General features: G+C 45.7%; 1 protein-coding gene across 2 annotated transcripts in view; it reads right to left on the bottom strand.

The window, feature by feature from the left end:
• Positions 1 to 17,319, bottom strand: part of LOC118507430 (zinc finger protein 503-like) — a 104,175-nt gene extending 86,856 nt beyond the window's left edge. The window contains exon 1 of one of the 2 annotated variants that reach the window (XR_004905632.1): positions 14,302 to 17,319. Coding sequence is in view for 1 of the 2 variants with exons in the window: in XM_036045902.1 (XP_035901795.1) it covers positions 14,302 to 15,148 (847 nt within the window). In the remaining variant the exon portion in view is untranslated. The remainder of the gene's footprint in view (positions 1 to 14,301) is intronic. The other variant, XM_036045902.1, reaches the window with a different exon arrangement.
• Positions 17,320 to 17,767: the final 448 nt, after the last annotated feature.

Genomic DNA, 17,767 nt, shown 5'->3' on the forward strand with positions numbered 1-17,767 from the left:
TCCGTTAGAGGACCGCACACACACGGTACACACGTGTGTCCACGAGCCACCTTTTGGTGCTATAAATATGTATTTCATCATCGCTGTCATTCTAGCAACAACCCGGTTTTGCCGTACCTGGACGAGCACCTGGTCCACCGAATCCTACAGAGCGAGCGACGTTGCGCCCCAGCAATTGGCGGGATGAGGGACAGGGTTTTATTACAAATATTTTGTTACACACCGGTTAAGTGTAGGCAAAGGATGGACGTGACACACGCTTGCAAACAAAGTCGAAGGATCGGTTTTACCGAAAACCCGGGCAGTACCTCTTAACGAATGAATGGGGCGTCGTGTAACAACACGTGTCAGCAAAAATGGGAATGAGCAAAAAAACGGTACCTCGGTACCAACCACCAACTGGCCGAGCGATATGTTTGCGTTTGCGAGTGGCGTTTGAGATCCTGTCAATGATCAGTATTTAAAGAAATTCTTCGAAAACCGAAAACAAACCCTTCAGTAAATATTTGCACTGAACGTGAACCTGTGTCACCTTCGACAACAAATTTTAAATAATGTGAGAAGCTGGTGGAGCTCTTACATGAATTACTACGGCCGGCTCTGGCTCTAACCATCCTCCTCTATGATCGATTGTAAAATGACATTTTTTACCATATTAACGTGTGGAAAATGTTTCACCATATTAGCATAGGAGTTGAAAATCGGCATCAGATTTCGATTCCAAGCGAGACTCCAGCTGTGTGTGGAGCTAGCGAGGATGCACTGCACCAGATTTATTTGTATTGTAATTAATACAGCAATTAGCAGGCAACGTTTTCCGCTGGCTTGTGAATATTTCAAATCGAATCAAGTTTAATATTTAAATTAACTGACCTTTACATTTGGCATTTGGAGGGGCGGCGCATGTGGGAAATAAAATTAATGTCCGTGCCCACACCGGTTCCGGATCAAAATCACTGTCAATGAAAATTCGTTTGGTTTTGTATCACACGTGGCACCGCAGATGAGTTTTGCCTTGCTTTTATGCTTGTTTCGGCCATATTATCAATAATGCTACAGGATTGAGTTACATGTAGCGTAATGAATGACACTGTGACGGTGTTGCTACGGGTTTTAAAGTTTCACATTGATAGCATCCAACGTTTGTACCATCGGATTTTGTTCAATTTTTTATATTTGAATGTATAAAATTCAAAATAAATTCTTTGACTGAAAAATGATATGTCTTACCAAAATATTTCTGGAGCTATAAATTCATGTAATTCAAATATTATGTATAACTTCCTTAATTTTGTTTTCCAAAAAACATTGTTCTGTATTTTTTTCAACAACTCCATTGAAATAATAGTTGATTGCAAGAGAGAATACCGGGTAAAAGTAAAAGGGAACTACAAATAGCAATGGGAAAATGTATTCACCAAACTAGCTGACTACTCGATCGATACCTTCGCTTGGAGCTGAAATCCATCTGTTATCTTGTTGCTGCTATTTTGTAGCTTTGTAATTATCAAACCCCCTCTTCCCACCGAGCTTCATATGGTGCGTTGCAAATTTTTATGCAAATCAGATGCAGTTGCAATGATACACATGGCTCGCGGCTAAATGCATGATCAAAGTATTGGATGTCAATGTTGCATACTATTTGTGCACGACGCCAAATTGGAGCCTTTTTTATGACATTTGATGCAATTCGACACGACGCATGTAGTTGGATGGACATAAATCGATTTGTAGTTCCAATGGGATGTATTTTTTTAAAAAAAGGTTGCAAATTGTAATGAATACTTTTGAAACCGGGTGCTGGTAAATTGAGAGAGCTGACTGTTGTGTTGCATATTCGTTTCAGATTTAAAACGGAATAAAATGTTGAGTTAAAGCCATTTTTCCTCCCAATTTTACCTTGAATGACTGAATTTTCTTTTTAATATTGTCAAAGCTTAACATACAAATTGAGACACATTTATTTTATGGATTTCAGGAACCATTTAAACATTCAAACCAATTACGCTTATACTGCAATTACAGTTCGATAAAATAAATCAGCTGCACCTGCCATTTGCAGGTACCCGACAGACCAGTCACGAAACGAGCTTGTAGTTCACGCTCCGAGGTTCAAAGCTCCCGGCAATGTGATCCGTGTCTGAACATCGTCATCCTAACAAGAGTGACGCGAAAATGAATCGTCGTCTACATCACGTACTAAGACACACTACTTGAGTTGTACTTGCAATCGATAAACGTCGAAGTCATTCTTTGCCTCTCGGGGGCAATGAACGATAAAAACCGGACCCGTCGCTTTCCATTTTTCCCCCCGAAAAAGTTTTCCGTACGCGGATGCTCACCCTAGGGGAAGGAATGAGTCTGCGTCTGTTTACAAGTACGATACATACAGTCCCTACCCACACAGACAAGCACACATTACCACACGTGGGAGAAGTGCATCTAGCGTTCAAATCAGATGCAGCTAGATGTGGCTTCGGCAGGTAGCGTCTGGCGTCACGACAGAAAAGAAAATAGGGCTTTAGCCGGGACCTTTAGCGAGCGAACCGGGATACTGGCAAATGTACGCTAAAAATTGAAAAGATGCAATCTTCTTAATACTGAAGAGAGAGCGATTGTGTGAGAGAATAAGATCGGATTCTGCGAGCTAGAAGAGTGTATCGGCAAGAAGAAACATTTGCTAGACAACACGTATTTCAAAGTGTCTGAAAACCAGGAACTCGTCGCGTTCCAGCACATTCGGAGTGTGTTGGGGCAATAAGCAAGCTGGCATAAACTTTTCTTAAACTATTTTTTTCTATCTCTATCCTTGCTTTTGCTTCAACTTTGTCCGGGTTTTTTGTTTTGGCAAACACTATCGAACCAATATATTTCTAGCAGAGATCCCAGGTGACAGTTTAGTCAGGAGTAAAGAACGTTCTATCTAGTTCTGTACTAAACAAAGTTGTCTAGCATATTTTGTTGAAACATTGTACAGGGTGTGCAAGCTTAATTTGACAATTCCCATCAAAAAAAGGTTTTGGGAGATATAACTCATTTAATATAACATTTAATATCATTCATATAACTCGGGGCGGTCCGGTGGCCAAGGCGATAACGGCGCCGGTCCTCACACGGCAGGATCGGGGTTCAAATCCCACCCAGACCGCCTCCCAGTACGTAAGGCTGACTACTTTTCTATAGGTAAAATGAAGTCACAGATAGCCAGAAATGGCAGGCCGAGACCTTTCGAGGTTGTAGTGCCAAGGAAGAAGAAGAGAACTCCGGCCTCGAAGTGACACCAGAACCCACGCTTTAACCACTGTCTTTATGGGAAAGATAGCTAAAACGAATATCATTTTTTGCTAATAATTCGTCTTTGGTGTTGCTGAATATTCTATTAAAATTTGTTTTAACTACACCATGAACAAATTAGTGTAAGAGGAGCTCAGGTCTTGGAGGTTAAAACTTAACAGGAATTCATGGGTTGAACGCGATCTGATTGTCTGCTAGGCGTCATTTTTTCTCCAAGTTTTTCCAAATATCTGTCGGAGTTTTCCATCTCAATTTGATTTAATTCACGGTGTTCATGGAACATGGAGTCCCGATTCAGTTGTCCGGCGCGAACCATCATTATGCATGTGATTTTGTTTCCACATCTCGGGGAGGTTCCACATGTTTGATACTCACTAACACACGTCGATAGCCTTCCAATGAGGTATTGCTTGTTTTGGTATGGTAATCTTAATACGTGTTACAAGGAACACAACTGTCAAAGTCAGCATGCACATCCTGTACACTGTAACAGGTTGTATTCCAATTATAGTTAAGCAGTACTTTATAGAATTGTTTCGAACAGGAACGTTTTCCTTAATTTTTGTCAACGATGAAGATGCGTATGTCATTATCCAAAGCCTCGCCAAGTACAAATTCTCGACAATCCCTGCTAAACTGCCGAGGACTGATACATTTGCGAGAAGCTTCTTACTAAGCCTTCAAATTATCTCGATTATTACGAAGTTGAAATCCTTGATAATTCCTGTGGGGACACGCATACAGCGCATCTATTATCCTGCGGGTGGATAAGGTACAGCATCGCATAACGACTTCATCAAGACAGTTCTGAAATCGTCTCGGGAAGTAGGTTGTTTTTTCTTGCTTAAGGAGAGAATTAGACTCCTCATGACTAACTCCCGCAAAAGGGTTCCAATCGTTTGTTACCCTATTCTGGGCGAACATATTCCCACGTTTGTAGAGCAATAAAAATCAAAGCACATCAACCGGCGCGCATGTTGGAAATGGCAAAACGGTTTGGTGCGTGGACGCGACATAACTATCTCTTGTCTCCCCCCTTCCTTTTCCCCTAAACCCCCCTCCTCCCTCTAGACGGAATTATTGATATTTTATACAAAACTAACTATGCCGCGAGTGCCAAAGAAAAGCTGCTACCAAAGAACGCTGCAGCGATGGAGTTGTTTGTGACAAATTGCAATTTCACCCTCATCGTGTTCTCACCCTCGCCACCCCAAGATGGAGGGTTGGTGGGAGACAAGATATTCGCGTGGGTGAGAAAAGTGCACTGCCATTGACAAACTGGGGACGCAATTGCTTCCTCTTCTTCGTCCCGTACTGGTGGTCGTGATGCAATGGCGTTTGTGCTAAATGGCGTCGTACGCCCAAGTATGCGATTTTACCGTGGTGAGGATGGGGCAAATACATTCCCTATGATGGACCACTTCCGGTAGTCCATTGTGGGAGGTAACGAATGTCTGTGTGTGTGTGGCCGACGGGTACTTGACGTATTGGAGGAAGCTTTCAATCGGGGCTGGTTTGATTTAGCTGCCAAGCCTGCCGTTTTTCTCGGGGTTGAGTTGTTTTATGAGGTTTGGCCCCAACTTTTGAGTGGATTTTGAATGAAAAGCGGACCGATCGCGTACGAGGCAAGCACTCAACCGTTCCCTGAATACAGACAGGAGGGAAGGGACAGGGTGCAGTCGAAGTAGGGTCATGAATCATTGCATTGTAACAGTCAAACCCCATACAGCACCCGCACAGAGCCGACATATACGAAATGAGATCCATAATTTGTCTTTCGGCGCGGCTTTTAGTGCCATTGGCTGTCCGCTCGCGGCTGTCCTCGGGTCCACCCACGGTAAGATGCGATTGCGTGGGTGAGTGCACTCGATGTTTGGGCGGCAATAAAATGGCGGATGGCATATTTTCTTATCGCCGTCGTATGAATTATAAGCAGCATCGGTATAAGTTATTGGGTTATGTGTTCTCTCTATATCTTGGAGCTTATAGGACCCAATGGTTCCTACATCTTTTTGATATGTATAAATGGTATATTTTACTAACGTTATCTTCAGACACTGTTCATCGCTGCACTAGCTTCGAGATAGCTCATTTTTGAGACACTAGCAGTAAGATGAAAGATGGAACCTCAATGGCTCCTCCCCCCAGTGACCTCAGCCTCATAAATACTTCACCATCTGACACCGGAGCACAAATTCATCGCATCTAACCCAAACGAAAGCTGCTAACGAAAGCTCCAATTTCTACCGGTGAGATTTTAGGGTCACCTTCGCGTGATCCGAACCCCGAACCCCCGAGAAGAGCAGGGCAACCTTCCAAGCAACAGCAAAAAAAAGGTATACAGTACCTTAACCCGAATACGTTGACAGGTTTCCACTATCAAGTGGATCCGATGGCTTCCAGCTTGCTGGGAGAGGAATGCCAGATGCCTTCTCGGGGCACAACCGACGACGGTATCACTTTCCATCCACTGTCTCTAGCAGGCCAGCGTTCAGCATCATCTACCGCCGCTCATCTAGCACGATCATCGTGGGGCATCATGAAAAGTGACCTGCTCACTTATCGTCCCCAGTGTTGCCCAGAACAGCTAGCAGCGTAAGAGATTCCCATACGAAGCCTTAGTTCCTACGCAACAGGACGTAATTTGGACGTTACTTTCGCTGACAGTTTTGGGATGAAGGGACACCATATACATCTATTTATCGCTTCTTTTTTCTCTCCATTGACTGCAGCGAGTGCTTTTGTGCATGTGTGTCTGTGAGGGAGAGGAGAAGGTTTGGTTTGGTGTATCTAATGAAACTTGGCGTGGGCCATAAATTTTTACTGATAGTAGCAGCAGGCCTTCGAAGCTACGAAGCCGACGACGACGACGACGCTACTAGGACGATGAGCTGCCACTTGTCCAAATTTTATCGTCCTGTCAGCGAACGTAAACTCTTTTCTTCGGTTCCTTACCGTTCAGCTTCGGTACCGGGACACACCAGGATGAGCAAAATTTCTACGCATTGAGTCGGCTAAACAAAAGGCGACCCAGTCCTGTGTGCTGTCTCCGTGCTGTGCTCACATTTCGATCAATACTCCAACGTAAACTCATTCACGCCTTTCGTATGGTTGGTGTGTGGTTTTTTCTTCTCTCTCCCTCCCAGCAAACCGGCGGGCGACCGAAATACGTAGGTGTCAGGTTGCGCTCTATTGTTTATCATTTGTCTGTCGAGCCGTGTAAATATTGGGTAACGCATGAAGGCAATGGCGAAATGAGCTTCATAAGCTGTAAGCTAAGGCGTTCCCCTTTTTTCACGGTAACCCATTTTCGCTTTCCATTTATAAAATGATCAAAATAAATTTATGATGGTTTTTCCAGCAAATGGCTGCATAATGTTGCTCACGATGATTGCACTAATTATAGTTAATGCGTCTCAAACCATCGCAGTCGTGGACAAAAGTACAAGCCTGTGCTGTAAAACTAAATGCGGAGAAATATTAAAGTTCAATTCCTGGAAAAGGAGGCTTATCATTTTATCTGAGGCATCATCTTTTAATTAACCATATCCTTCCCGATTCTAGCTACGCGTGGTTGCTTCGCCTTTGAAAATAGCAAATCCCCTTTAGCAAGCCTTTATAGGATAGATTATAGCACAGACGAAAGCTATTTTAATCAAGATTGATACGTTTCCGTGTTTTGGGGACGGTCGCGAAAGATTGCCGCCTTGCTCGCAACCGCAGTTCCATCTCAAACAGCTCACCTGACGGCTGACGAACCGTCGTGCTTTGGGATAATTCTTTGAGCCTATGAATTTAACGATTTTTGGGAGGCTTAGTGTATATTGGCGATTTAGAAGTGATGGTGCCAATTATGTTAAATCAAATGCAACGCTTTTTTCCGATGGCATACAGTTGAGGCAAACAGGTATCACATCGGTGATCGGTTGAATAGGATTGAAAGCTATCATCGCGAACAGGCTAACTAATTTGATGATCGCGTGATTATGATTAGTGCTGCTGCTAGTGGGCTGGAAGTGGTGATAAGCATAAATTCATCTGGCGCAGCAGATATAGGGCGGGCTGTATGAAATTTACCATAAATAGATTAAAAACAGGTGGATTTGCTGGGATTTTGTGGTGCTGCGCGTCGTTATGACGTGCTGGTTGAACTTTAAATATTTACATCTTGCTATCTATTAGCATTCCAGATGAGTGCGTGGGTATCGTTCACTCCATCAGATGCCAGTACAATTAATCTAACAATGGCTATTGATGCAATAAGTAGAATTTACTAGCTGACAGTGCTGCCTACTCGCTATCGCTATCATTTGGACTTTACAACCCATTAGTTAAGACACTTTTTTATACAGCAAGGATGTGATAAAAAAAATGACACACCTATCAGTATCGTAAAAAGCAATTGGGAATAAATCGTGTAATTTTAACATAAAAAATATTGTGCAAGCTAAATCCCGTCTTTTACTTCTTCCGACTTGGGGACAAGAGGCCGTTCAGTCCTTATTCTGGAATTTCCATTGACAAGTCTTCTAGGGAAACTTGCCGTCAACTGTAGTCATATGTTCCTAAAAAAAATTATCATAAAATGATTGCAGTTAAGAAAATGTGAACAGCAATACGGCCAGGCCGTTCTTTATGAATAAAAAAAAAAAAAATGTGAACAGTAGGTAGAACTATACTCCGATGCTCTTACTTGATAACGCCCAGGATCAAGTAAACTACTTGCAGATAGAACTGGACAGAAATATGTCCTGTCCTGAAACTTACTTATTACTGAAACACGATAGTAATGAAATCCCTGTTAATTGCTGAAATATCCACCTGCAAATTATAAACTTGGTCTTTGTAGTTGTCTAGAAAAGCCCCCCTTTAGAACTACAACCTTGAAGGATCTTTGCCTGCCATTTCTGGCTTTGTGTGATTTGTGTTTACCCGATGCTCCGTCCCGAGCATCGGGACAGACTGTCTCCGTCCTGCGTAGGTAGAGACAGTCTGGATAGGATTTGAATCCCGGTCCTACCGCGTGAGACCGGAGTTGCTATCGCCTTGCACACGTAGCAAATACAGTTCGTTAAAAAGTTAAATAGCACAAGTGCTCTAAAATTTGCAAATGAAACTAAACGTTACAGCGAACTAAACGAACTCAGCAGTTCGGTCACGGTAACGTTCGACGTTCGTTCTTGCCGCTAAACCCTAGTAAATCTGCAATTTTCCGTCACTCAAACAAAAACCTGCCCCAGCTTTTGGGGATCACATTTTGGAAGCTTACGTTCCTTAACACAGACGGGTGGCCGTGTATACCGGATTTCGGAAGTTGCAACAACAATGAAAGTTAGTGCGCTGCCTCTCAAACTATACGTCGTGGCGTGTCGCTAATCTCCCAGCTGTCTCGTTTAGCTCGGCTTAGTGAGTGTGGTTTTTGGCAAGTTATCGCGGTCCTTGTCGTCCTTGCCGTGTGCACACTTACTGTAGACTTGGCCGTCCAAAGAGTCGCCCTGACGCATCGAAAACGCAAGCCACGATACGATACGGAGAGATACGGAAGTTGCTCAACTTTGCTGAGATGATAATATGAATACAAGGAGTCATCGCCCATAGAGTGAAGCTGCATGGCGGGTGTTAGATGAGCTTATAATTTGCAACACTTTACAAGAAGTTTATCGGATCGGTGTGGTGAAGACTCACCAGCCCGGTACATGTACTAATTTTAACGAGGAACGACGAGTGCGCCCCGAAATGAATAAATAAACTCGAGCGAATATTCATTGGCTAGATGGTGAGGGCTTGATGGAATGCGAATATGTGCTTTCACGACCGAACATTTATTTCACTTGCAAATTTAGATTTCAACCTTGTGGTTGTTGCGTAATAGGGATAACAAAAGGGGAAATTTGTTTTCCCATTCCTCAAGGGTTGCTGTAGGAACCGGGAATATTGATTTGTCTGCAAATTTGATATTAAGTTGTGTGCTTTGCAAAAATTATTAACATACACTTGTTTGACGAAAAGGAAGCATAAGTATGAGTGGTAGAATAAACGTTAATGCAATGAGGCACAGGTAAACGATATCGGTGAAAACTCATCTAGAACAACAACTAAACTTTACTAAGTTTGAAGCGATTTCATCCATTTTTAAAACCGCCCAGTCCGCATTTAATTGCGAGTAGATGGTGGTCGTAATGAAAAAAAAACTCCTAATGCTAATGGATAGAAAAAGAAAAATGATTTTTTTTTTGTTGATATAGAATGGCGTACTGAAGGCCACGCACAGGCGCACATCCGATCTTTCAAAACGGGCACCCCGTAAGGCTGGAATCAAGCAAGCCATTGTCACACACACGCACACACATGCACGTGGAACCCGGAAGGAAATGAATTATCAATCCACCAGGTACCAGGTAGAAGAAAGCGGCGTTAACACCTTTAACGCCTAAAAGTATGCTATCGCATTGTCATCGTACCGTCAGCCATCTTCCAGAGAACCGTACCAAGGAATTAATGAATAATTTCTCTGTTTACTGTTACTTATCATGTTTACTTCTTCTCGTACTGCATCGTTTTCTCATAGGACAGCTCGTTGCCTAGAAGTTCTGTTCTGTTCTGTGATAAACATTTCTGGACAACAAAGAAAATGAGAGCTGACTCGATTCGACCGCAAAGAAAAACGGCGGAGCAGTACATCGAACCGGACGGAAAATTTCCACCCTGGGAGTATAGTGCTCACGATGCTCAACTCACTTCCCGGGCAGCCGCTCCTATTCCTTCCCCTTGTTCATTCGGGAGTCCTTCCCCTCGGGGGAGAACACTGTATACACGGGGAATTGTGTGCTGCTTTTGTTTTATGCGAGGAGTGGGGCTAGGGAGGTTGGTGAGAGTGACAAGCATCAGCGACAGACAGCAGGAAATTGCGCAACAGGTGAGCTTTTCCGCTTCCCCGGCAGTCTGTGTGTGTGTGTGCATAGGCAGTGGAGAACCGACCTACGACCTCGCGATGGTTTAGGTTAGGCCGTGAAACGAAACCTCCACACATTGTGCCCAACGAAACAACGAATTCTCGTCCCCAAACTTCTTCTTCACCACACACACATACACACACAGCATAATCGTTTCGCTATGTAAGTGTGAACAAATGGTGCGTGCGTTTCTCGGAAGTGAGTCGACACGGAGAACAACGGTTGAAGTGGCGCTCGGAGCGCTCGAGTTCTGAAGGTTATGTGTGCCCAATGCAGGAAAAAGATTGTTTTTTGATCCTGCGTAAACGCGCACAGTGGTGGGCATGGGTGGGAGCTACTCTGTTTACTCTTCTATCCACTCCCTTACACACTCACCCATTCGCTCCCACACAAGCTCCAGCATGCTCCACACATCCCATAGCAGGACGTCCCGCCGTGCGAAGGCTTCCCACGCCTTGGTGGATTATCGAAGAATGATATGTAAAACGGCACCGGCGCATCGTTACACCATTAGCGAAAATTGACGATTTTGGTTTTGGGCTCCAGCTGCGATCATCTCCCCCAGCCATTTCTAACGCGCCCGGGTACGCAAATTTTGGAAAAAAAAGTATTTTTGCTCCCGACAGCGCTATGATTGGGTTTGCAGGCATTTTTTTTTCTTCCACCCTAGCTTTGGCAGCACCTGGCGTTCGTTTGGCGTGCTAATGTTCGTAGAAAATGGAACAGATTTCTTGGGAGCTTCTCTCACACGCTCACACGGCGATAATGATATGTCGATTAGAATAAGGATTTCGCACGAAAATTGTACCAATCCTCTAATGGCTGATTTCTGTCCGACGCACACGAATCCCGTCGTCGCACAGTGGGGAAGGATCTCTAGAAAATTGGAAATATTTCAATGCCCCATTCAAAGCATGTCGCATTTGACGCACCCGGGAACAAAGCGAACGCCATCCCGTGTGTTGCGCACACTGTCTGCCGTCAGTGTAATGCCGTGTAATCTTCACAAGCTTTAAATTTGATATTTCTTCTACGTTTTCGAGTCCCATGTACAGCAGACCAGCGTTGTGTTTGCTGCTGCGGGTTGGCTTGTGACAGTCAATTTAATTTAATCCACTAGCACAATCGACTTAATTTGACCGCAATTTGTCCCCCATCACCTGTATCCCCTGCAGACACTTGCTCCAGTGTAATGCATTTGCTTTTATTGCGGGACCTGGCCCCTGATCCAGATCCGTGGAGCCTGTCACGTACGGCTTAAGGCGTTCTGGTCGATGTTTTTTCGGTTAAATGGGGAAATTGAAACAAACTATAAAAAAAAACCGTGGCTGAAAAGCTATAACCCCGATTGAATCGATCGAGCCCGGCTGGTCTGCCATTGCTCATTGGAATGCATAACGTCACACGGACGATGCACAACACGTAGCCACTAAGCCTCGCGTACCTGTAGGATTTGAACCGGTTTGCCCCACCGGTGACTACTCGAGTGTATCGTTAGGTGAAGTCTTCCTTTTTTTCTCGTGTTGGATCTTCCCACATTTCCCCATGGGTAATGTTCATGTTTTGTATGGCTCTTTTTTGTGGGATAGTCGTTTCTGTAACGAGACCTGACGAGGCTTTACGGAGGGATCCGACGTTTTTTTTTTTGTTTGCTTTAGTAGGAGTCCTACGACCGAAACGAAAACATTCATGATGGCAATAAAATTCAGCCTCCACTTCAAATAGGCTTTGCTCGTTTGCCATTTTACAGAAGCACATGTAGATCAAGAAGGACATTCTGGCGGGTGTGTTTTTTTTTTATTCTTTGAAGAAAATGCCACCCAAATCCGAAAGCACCGAGCAGCATCATTAAATGTGGAAATAAAATATCACCAGAACCGGTACCGGCGCCCACACACACGCCAAGAAGATGAACATGCCAATTTACATTATGCCCACCAGTAGGTGGCTGGCTCTTCACGGCGGATCCGCGTACCATGCATCGCGCGCATGCAGAGCCCGGTCATATATTTCCACCGAAACATATCACTCGCCTACTGTGTGGACATTTTTCATGCTTGTCTCTCTCTCTCTCTCTCTCTCTCTCTTTCTCTTTCTCTCTTTTTCTCTGTATTCGGAAGAAAATTCCGCTCGAAGCGTTCGCCTTACTCATCCATCATAGAATTCAACACACACACACGGGTGGACAGAAGAACTTTGGTTAACGAACGGCATCACAGCGAGCTTTCCCATGACGATTGCCATGGTTGCATCGGGCTTCCCCAGCCAGACATTCTTCACCACAAAACGGCACTCGACTCACGTATGTCTATCGGTATGCAGCATACCCCGAGTGTGTGCTCGGGTTCTCGGGATTTGTGCCCAAGCGCAAATGGCATGGCACGGTTCCACCGACCGATCGACCAACGGTGGACGATGGCATTTAGTTTGATTTGATTGTCGTAACCATTTTTAGTGTGTAATTTGATTTAATTTCCCACCGAATGGGTCGAGAATTTAGCGAGTTCAAGTGCCGTGCACTTGTTGGATGCGCTCGGTACATCTGCCCAGCGACCGGGGCCGGTGCAGCAGATTCTGGGAAAAGTTCCGTTAGGAAAATAATATTTGTGAGCTTGCATGCGATTCGCAAGCCCGCAGCTCGGTTGGTGATGAGTGTGCCGGGTATTGTGCTTGAATCCGGTTCCTTAATCAAATCTTGCTGGAAGTTTTTTGAAGTTTTCCTTGTATATTTGATTCTTGCAATAAAACGGAACGTATTAAAATGATTCACGACGGTTCGCGTAGCTCAAGACCAAGTTCTGTTGGGCAGCAGTTGCATAACTACTTATTTTTTATTCTACCTGTCTTACTTGTCAATCCAAGTTGATTACTTTTGAGACATTTCTTATTGAAAACCTAAACAAATGAAAAATTGAAAGTTCTCATTCATCAACTTTGTTCAAGGATCTTTTTTGTAAAAGACTTATGTTATCGAAACATCAACTATGATATATTCCTACAATCAGTCTGGTCCCTTTTATCAAGACTACTAAATGAGGTTGATAAACATAAAGTTAAAATGGTTTCATATTGCTGGCTGATCATGGTCTTCAGGTTAAAATGGTTTGGTATAAAAGTGCTTTGTTTGAAATTTAACCTTAAAAATTTAATGTTATCGGTTCAAATCTTTCTTCAGCCTGAATCCTGCCTTCACAAATGAACTCCTCAATTACCTTGCAATCTGAAGAACTGTTAGCTAATATGCCACATGTCAACCAAATTTTTCGTTACATTTAACTTGTTTTACATATTTTTTGGGTTAATAAATGTTTTAGGCTTTTTCTTTAATTGCGTAATATCTCGTTATCGATATAATGAATTATCTATGAAGTTGTATGAGGTAGAATTGCGTTGTTAGCGTGTTACGCACAACAATTCACGCAATGCATCATGCAATCTGTTATTGTAAAGTGCTAGATAAGTTTAGATTGTGTTCATAGAAACAATAACATCGTTACGATGAGAGAAAAGAAATACTCAGATAAAATCATCGAACTTGTTAGTTGGTTTAATTTGTTGCAAATAAATGAAGTCAATACCTCATTTTGCAGATCATTGCGGTAATCGGAAGACCGATCGAACATCCGAATAATATTTGTATGTAATATTTATGTAAAATATTTGTAGAGGACAGAATCATAAGGTAAAATTTCCCTGTAATTGACTGATTCACTCTCTTAGTTGGGTGTCCAAATCTTTTCTTGTTACAAAAAAAAAATCTGTGGATGGACTCCTCTATAGATCCTCTGATCTGTGATCTCTGGAGTATTTTGTGCTGTGCAAATTGCAATCTAATGCACTGTTTAATTAGCTGATAAGTATAGATACCATGCTGAATAATTCAAACATCAGTGTAACTGGATAATTTAGTGTCTTTTACTTGCCTTCTTAAGAGATTCGTACACCTGAAGCTTCTTTATAGCAAATCAGTTGTACATGTGAATTGAGCACAAGATTTAGTAAAACATATATTCAGTCTGAAACTATGCATATTCGTACGGGTTAGGCCACTTACCAATTTGCGGTACATCGTACTGCCGCTGGCCGCGTGTACTGCGCAGCATCATTTGGTTCGCGATGCCGTGCGGGATTGATGGCAGACCGCTACTGCTGCTGCCGCCATCTTGCCCAGAGTCGGCCATCATCTTATTGCGACCGCCGGTCGGTGACGCCCGCTTGCTGCTCGACGCCGACCGCTGTAGATTAGCATTGCCCTGTCCACCACTACCACCAGCGACTGCTCCGTTGATGTCGTCATCCCTATCGCCTCTCCCACCACCACCTTCACCATTATCATCATCCCGATCGTCCATGCCGCTCGAGGAGGAGGATGAGGAGGAGGAGGACTGATTGACGTCGAAGGAGGATGTCGCACCGTTCGGACCGTGGGACAGTTGTTGCTGCGCAGCTCGTATGTCAAAGTTGGCCTGCACACCGAACAGTTCCTGCAGACCACGCGGTGGCTGCCCAACAAGTGGCCCGATCGGGCCGTGGCGTAACCCCGTCGGCAGATGGGCCGGCGGTGGGCTCAGCTCGGGCAGCTCATTGCTCGTCACGTGGTTGATGGTGCCTAACGCGACCGCACCATTGTTACTGCTGATGATGCTTCCACTGCCACCGCCAACACCACCTCCACCGTTGGTGGTGCTGTGTGTCTTCTGGTGAACCGTGGCCATCATGGGCCGCATCAGGTCGACACCGTTTTCGGCCAGCAGCTCCGACATGTCGTCCAGGTCGTCGAGCAGCTGGGCGGGTGGCGGTGGCGGCGGTGGCTTGATGTAAGCATCGCGTGCCATGTGCAGCGAGTACGTACTCGAGAGCACGCTCATGTACGCCAGTATCGGTAGAATCGGTCGGATCATTTTTCACTGCTACCACACACCCACACACACACACACGAGCCCGGTTTCGGCAGTGTTCTTGCAGGCGGTACGGTACGGGTAGGCAGTCGGAACAATGGGGGGGAGTGGGGAACTACGCGCGCGTGTGAAGCTGCGAGGGGAGATGGATGATATTCCCGACGCCTGATCCGGACTGTTTCTTTTGTTTTTCCCGAACGCGGATACCTGGGGACCTTTGGGACCTTTCGGTACTCGTGCCGGTTTCGGTGCTGGCTGATCCTGATGAGCGCTGACACGAACGTCCGTAACGGCTAACCACCGTGCGGGATATTCAACAGGTCCCTTCTTTAACCAGTGACAGGTATGCCGAGTCGTGGAGTCGTGGAGGGTTCTTGAGAATGTGTTTGTATGTGTGTATTTTTTTTCCTTATTCTTTGAAAGTCCCAGTCACGAAACGGTCCAGGAAACTCTACACCCCTCTATCCTGCTTGCTCGCTATCGTGGAAAGACTAATGGCGTCGGGACGGGATCGAGTTTAGCAGCGTCGCGAGGTCGAAACAACGAGAGTGTCTATCGGTGCCCGGTGGAAGCAGATGCGGCGGATGTTTGGAGATCTTCAACTTCAGTGTTTAGGAACTCGCTACCACACTATAAGGAATAGGACGAGCTACGCGTTGACTAGATGCGCACGGAACACATTCCTGTACGGGTTCTCGCACCATTACACCGTCCCTCGGCAAATGGCGACGGAAAGGTCAGAGCCAGTCAGAGTTCGGCGAACGCGACAAAGCACTAGCCAGAAGGCGTGTGAGTGTGGGCCAGAAATAGTGCGAATGTGCGGAGTCTTAATGGACCACTTTCACGCTCGTTCTCGGTGGCACGCCACACTAGCAATCCAACGTACGTGCATTGGGCGATTTGGGGAAGCTCCGATACACCGTGCGCTCTATTCGCTTCCGATTCACTTTCTACTGTCTGCGGACACTGTACTGTGCGTGTGCGTTCCGGCGGACCTATCGGCGGACCCTTAGCAACACGGAGCAGAGATAGACGGTAGAACTTCTCAACTGCTTTCGCGCACTATCACACACACACCAGCTCAGCCAGTTTTTCTGCAGCTCGCTGTTTGGCCAGATTTTTCGGGCAGGACACAGTGTGGAGTCGTGACGGTTGCTCCAAACCGTTGGCATTCATTGCACGTCCACTGCACTGCTTTCACACTGATTTCGGTACACGCACCGAACGCGAACATACACACACACACACGGGCAGAGAAACACACAGATACACTTAGATACACGCTTACACCGAGCAAATGTACACCATCACACTGGCACACTCAGTCACACACACACACGCACGCACGAACGCACACACTCACACGTACCGAAATCGCATGTCGCAGTTGACAAAGGTACACGCACCACGCTCACGCGGATCAGAACGGAACAGAACAGTTGTACAGAGATAATTACAGATTATCGCCCGTATCCTTGGGTTCGCGACGTCAATCGATATCTCGGCACGAATATCTGACACGATGGCACCGCTGCACTTTGCGCTAGTTGCGTTGGTTGTCACTGTTAACGGGTGAACGAACGTTCCTTGGGTCGATCACGGAGCAGACAGTTTGGTGAGGATCTGCGACGAGCTGGTTTACTGGCCTCTAGACACTAGGATTTTTTCCACTGCACGTACACCTATTGGACAGACTCGTTCACGCTGTCGTTCGGGATTCGCTTGCCACTGTGCATCACTTCACAACAGGAGCAAGGACCAGTGTATCCTACCGAGGATGGCTAACAACAACAACGATACTAACATTAATAACAACACTTGTTCTTTCGCCCCAGACTTGGTTGGGGAACCCCTGCGTGGTGTATCCTGTTCACAAAGGTGGTGGTTTCGGGGTAGTTCTGGCTGCGGACACGTAGATCGGCAGCTCCTCACTGAGCGTAACGGGAGAACTCGGCACTCGGGTATTTGTGAATTGTTGCGGGCACCTTAGTGAACTAATAATAGTACGATGCTGCTGCTGTTGCTGCTACTGGTTCTACTGCCGTTGCTGGTGCTGCTCAGTAGGGGGTAAGTGTGACCACCCTGGGAGGCCGCTTTGGCCATGACGCGCGCTTATCGGACCGTTTTAACACCCTACTAGCCTCGTCAAGGGATGGAACGCGAATGAACGGAACCGAACGGTGCTCGTGTCGGTTTTACTAGCCTGTCCGCCTGGCGGCTCCGGGCACCGGGCTCGGAAGCGATCGGTCGGTTCGGCCGAACTTCACTCACCAGTCGGGGTAGACTTGGTTCGGGAAGCGCGTGGTCGTCACATTCGGCACGCAAAACCCCCTGGCAAATGAGTGTTCACACGGTGCTCACACGGTGGAGCTTTCGCGAACGGTGAGTTTGTCGGTGACTTCGGGCCTTGCCATGCCCAGACATGGTGGCGTTTCTGCTGCTAGCTGTTGGGAGAATGGTGAATGGTTCTGCGACCGAACCGAACGCACCACCAGGAGGCGGCGGACGCGACCAGGAAGTCGCTGCCGAGCGTAGGCAGCAAGCGAAAGCGCATACGATGGCATCAAAGAGCGCCTGCGCATCACCTGCGAGGGACAGGTCCATTCAGGAAGGTCTCCGGTA

This window comes from Anopheles stephensi, chromosome 2 (genome assembly GCF_013141755.1).
Source record: "Anopheles stephensi strain Indian chromosome 2, UCI_ANSTEP_V1.0, whole genome shotgun sequence".
In the NCBI taxonomy this organism is placed as follows: domain Eukaryota; kingdom Metazoa; phylum Arthropoda; class Insecta; order Diptera; family Culicidae; genus Anopheles; species Anopheles stephensi.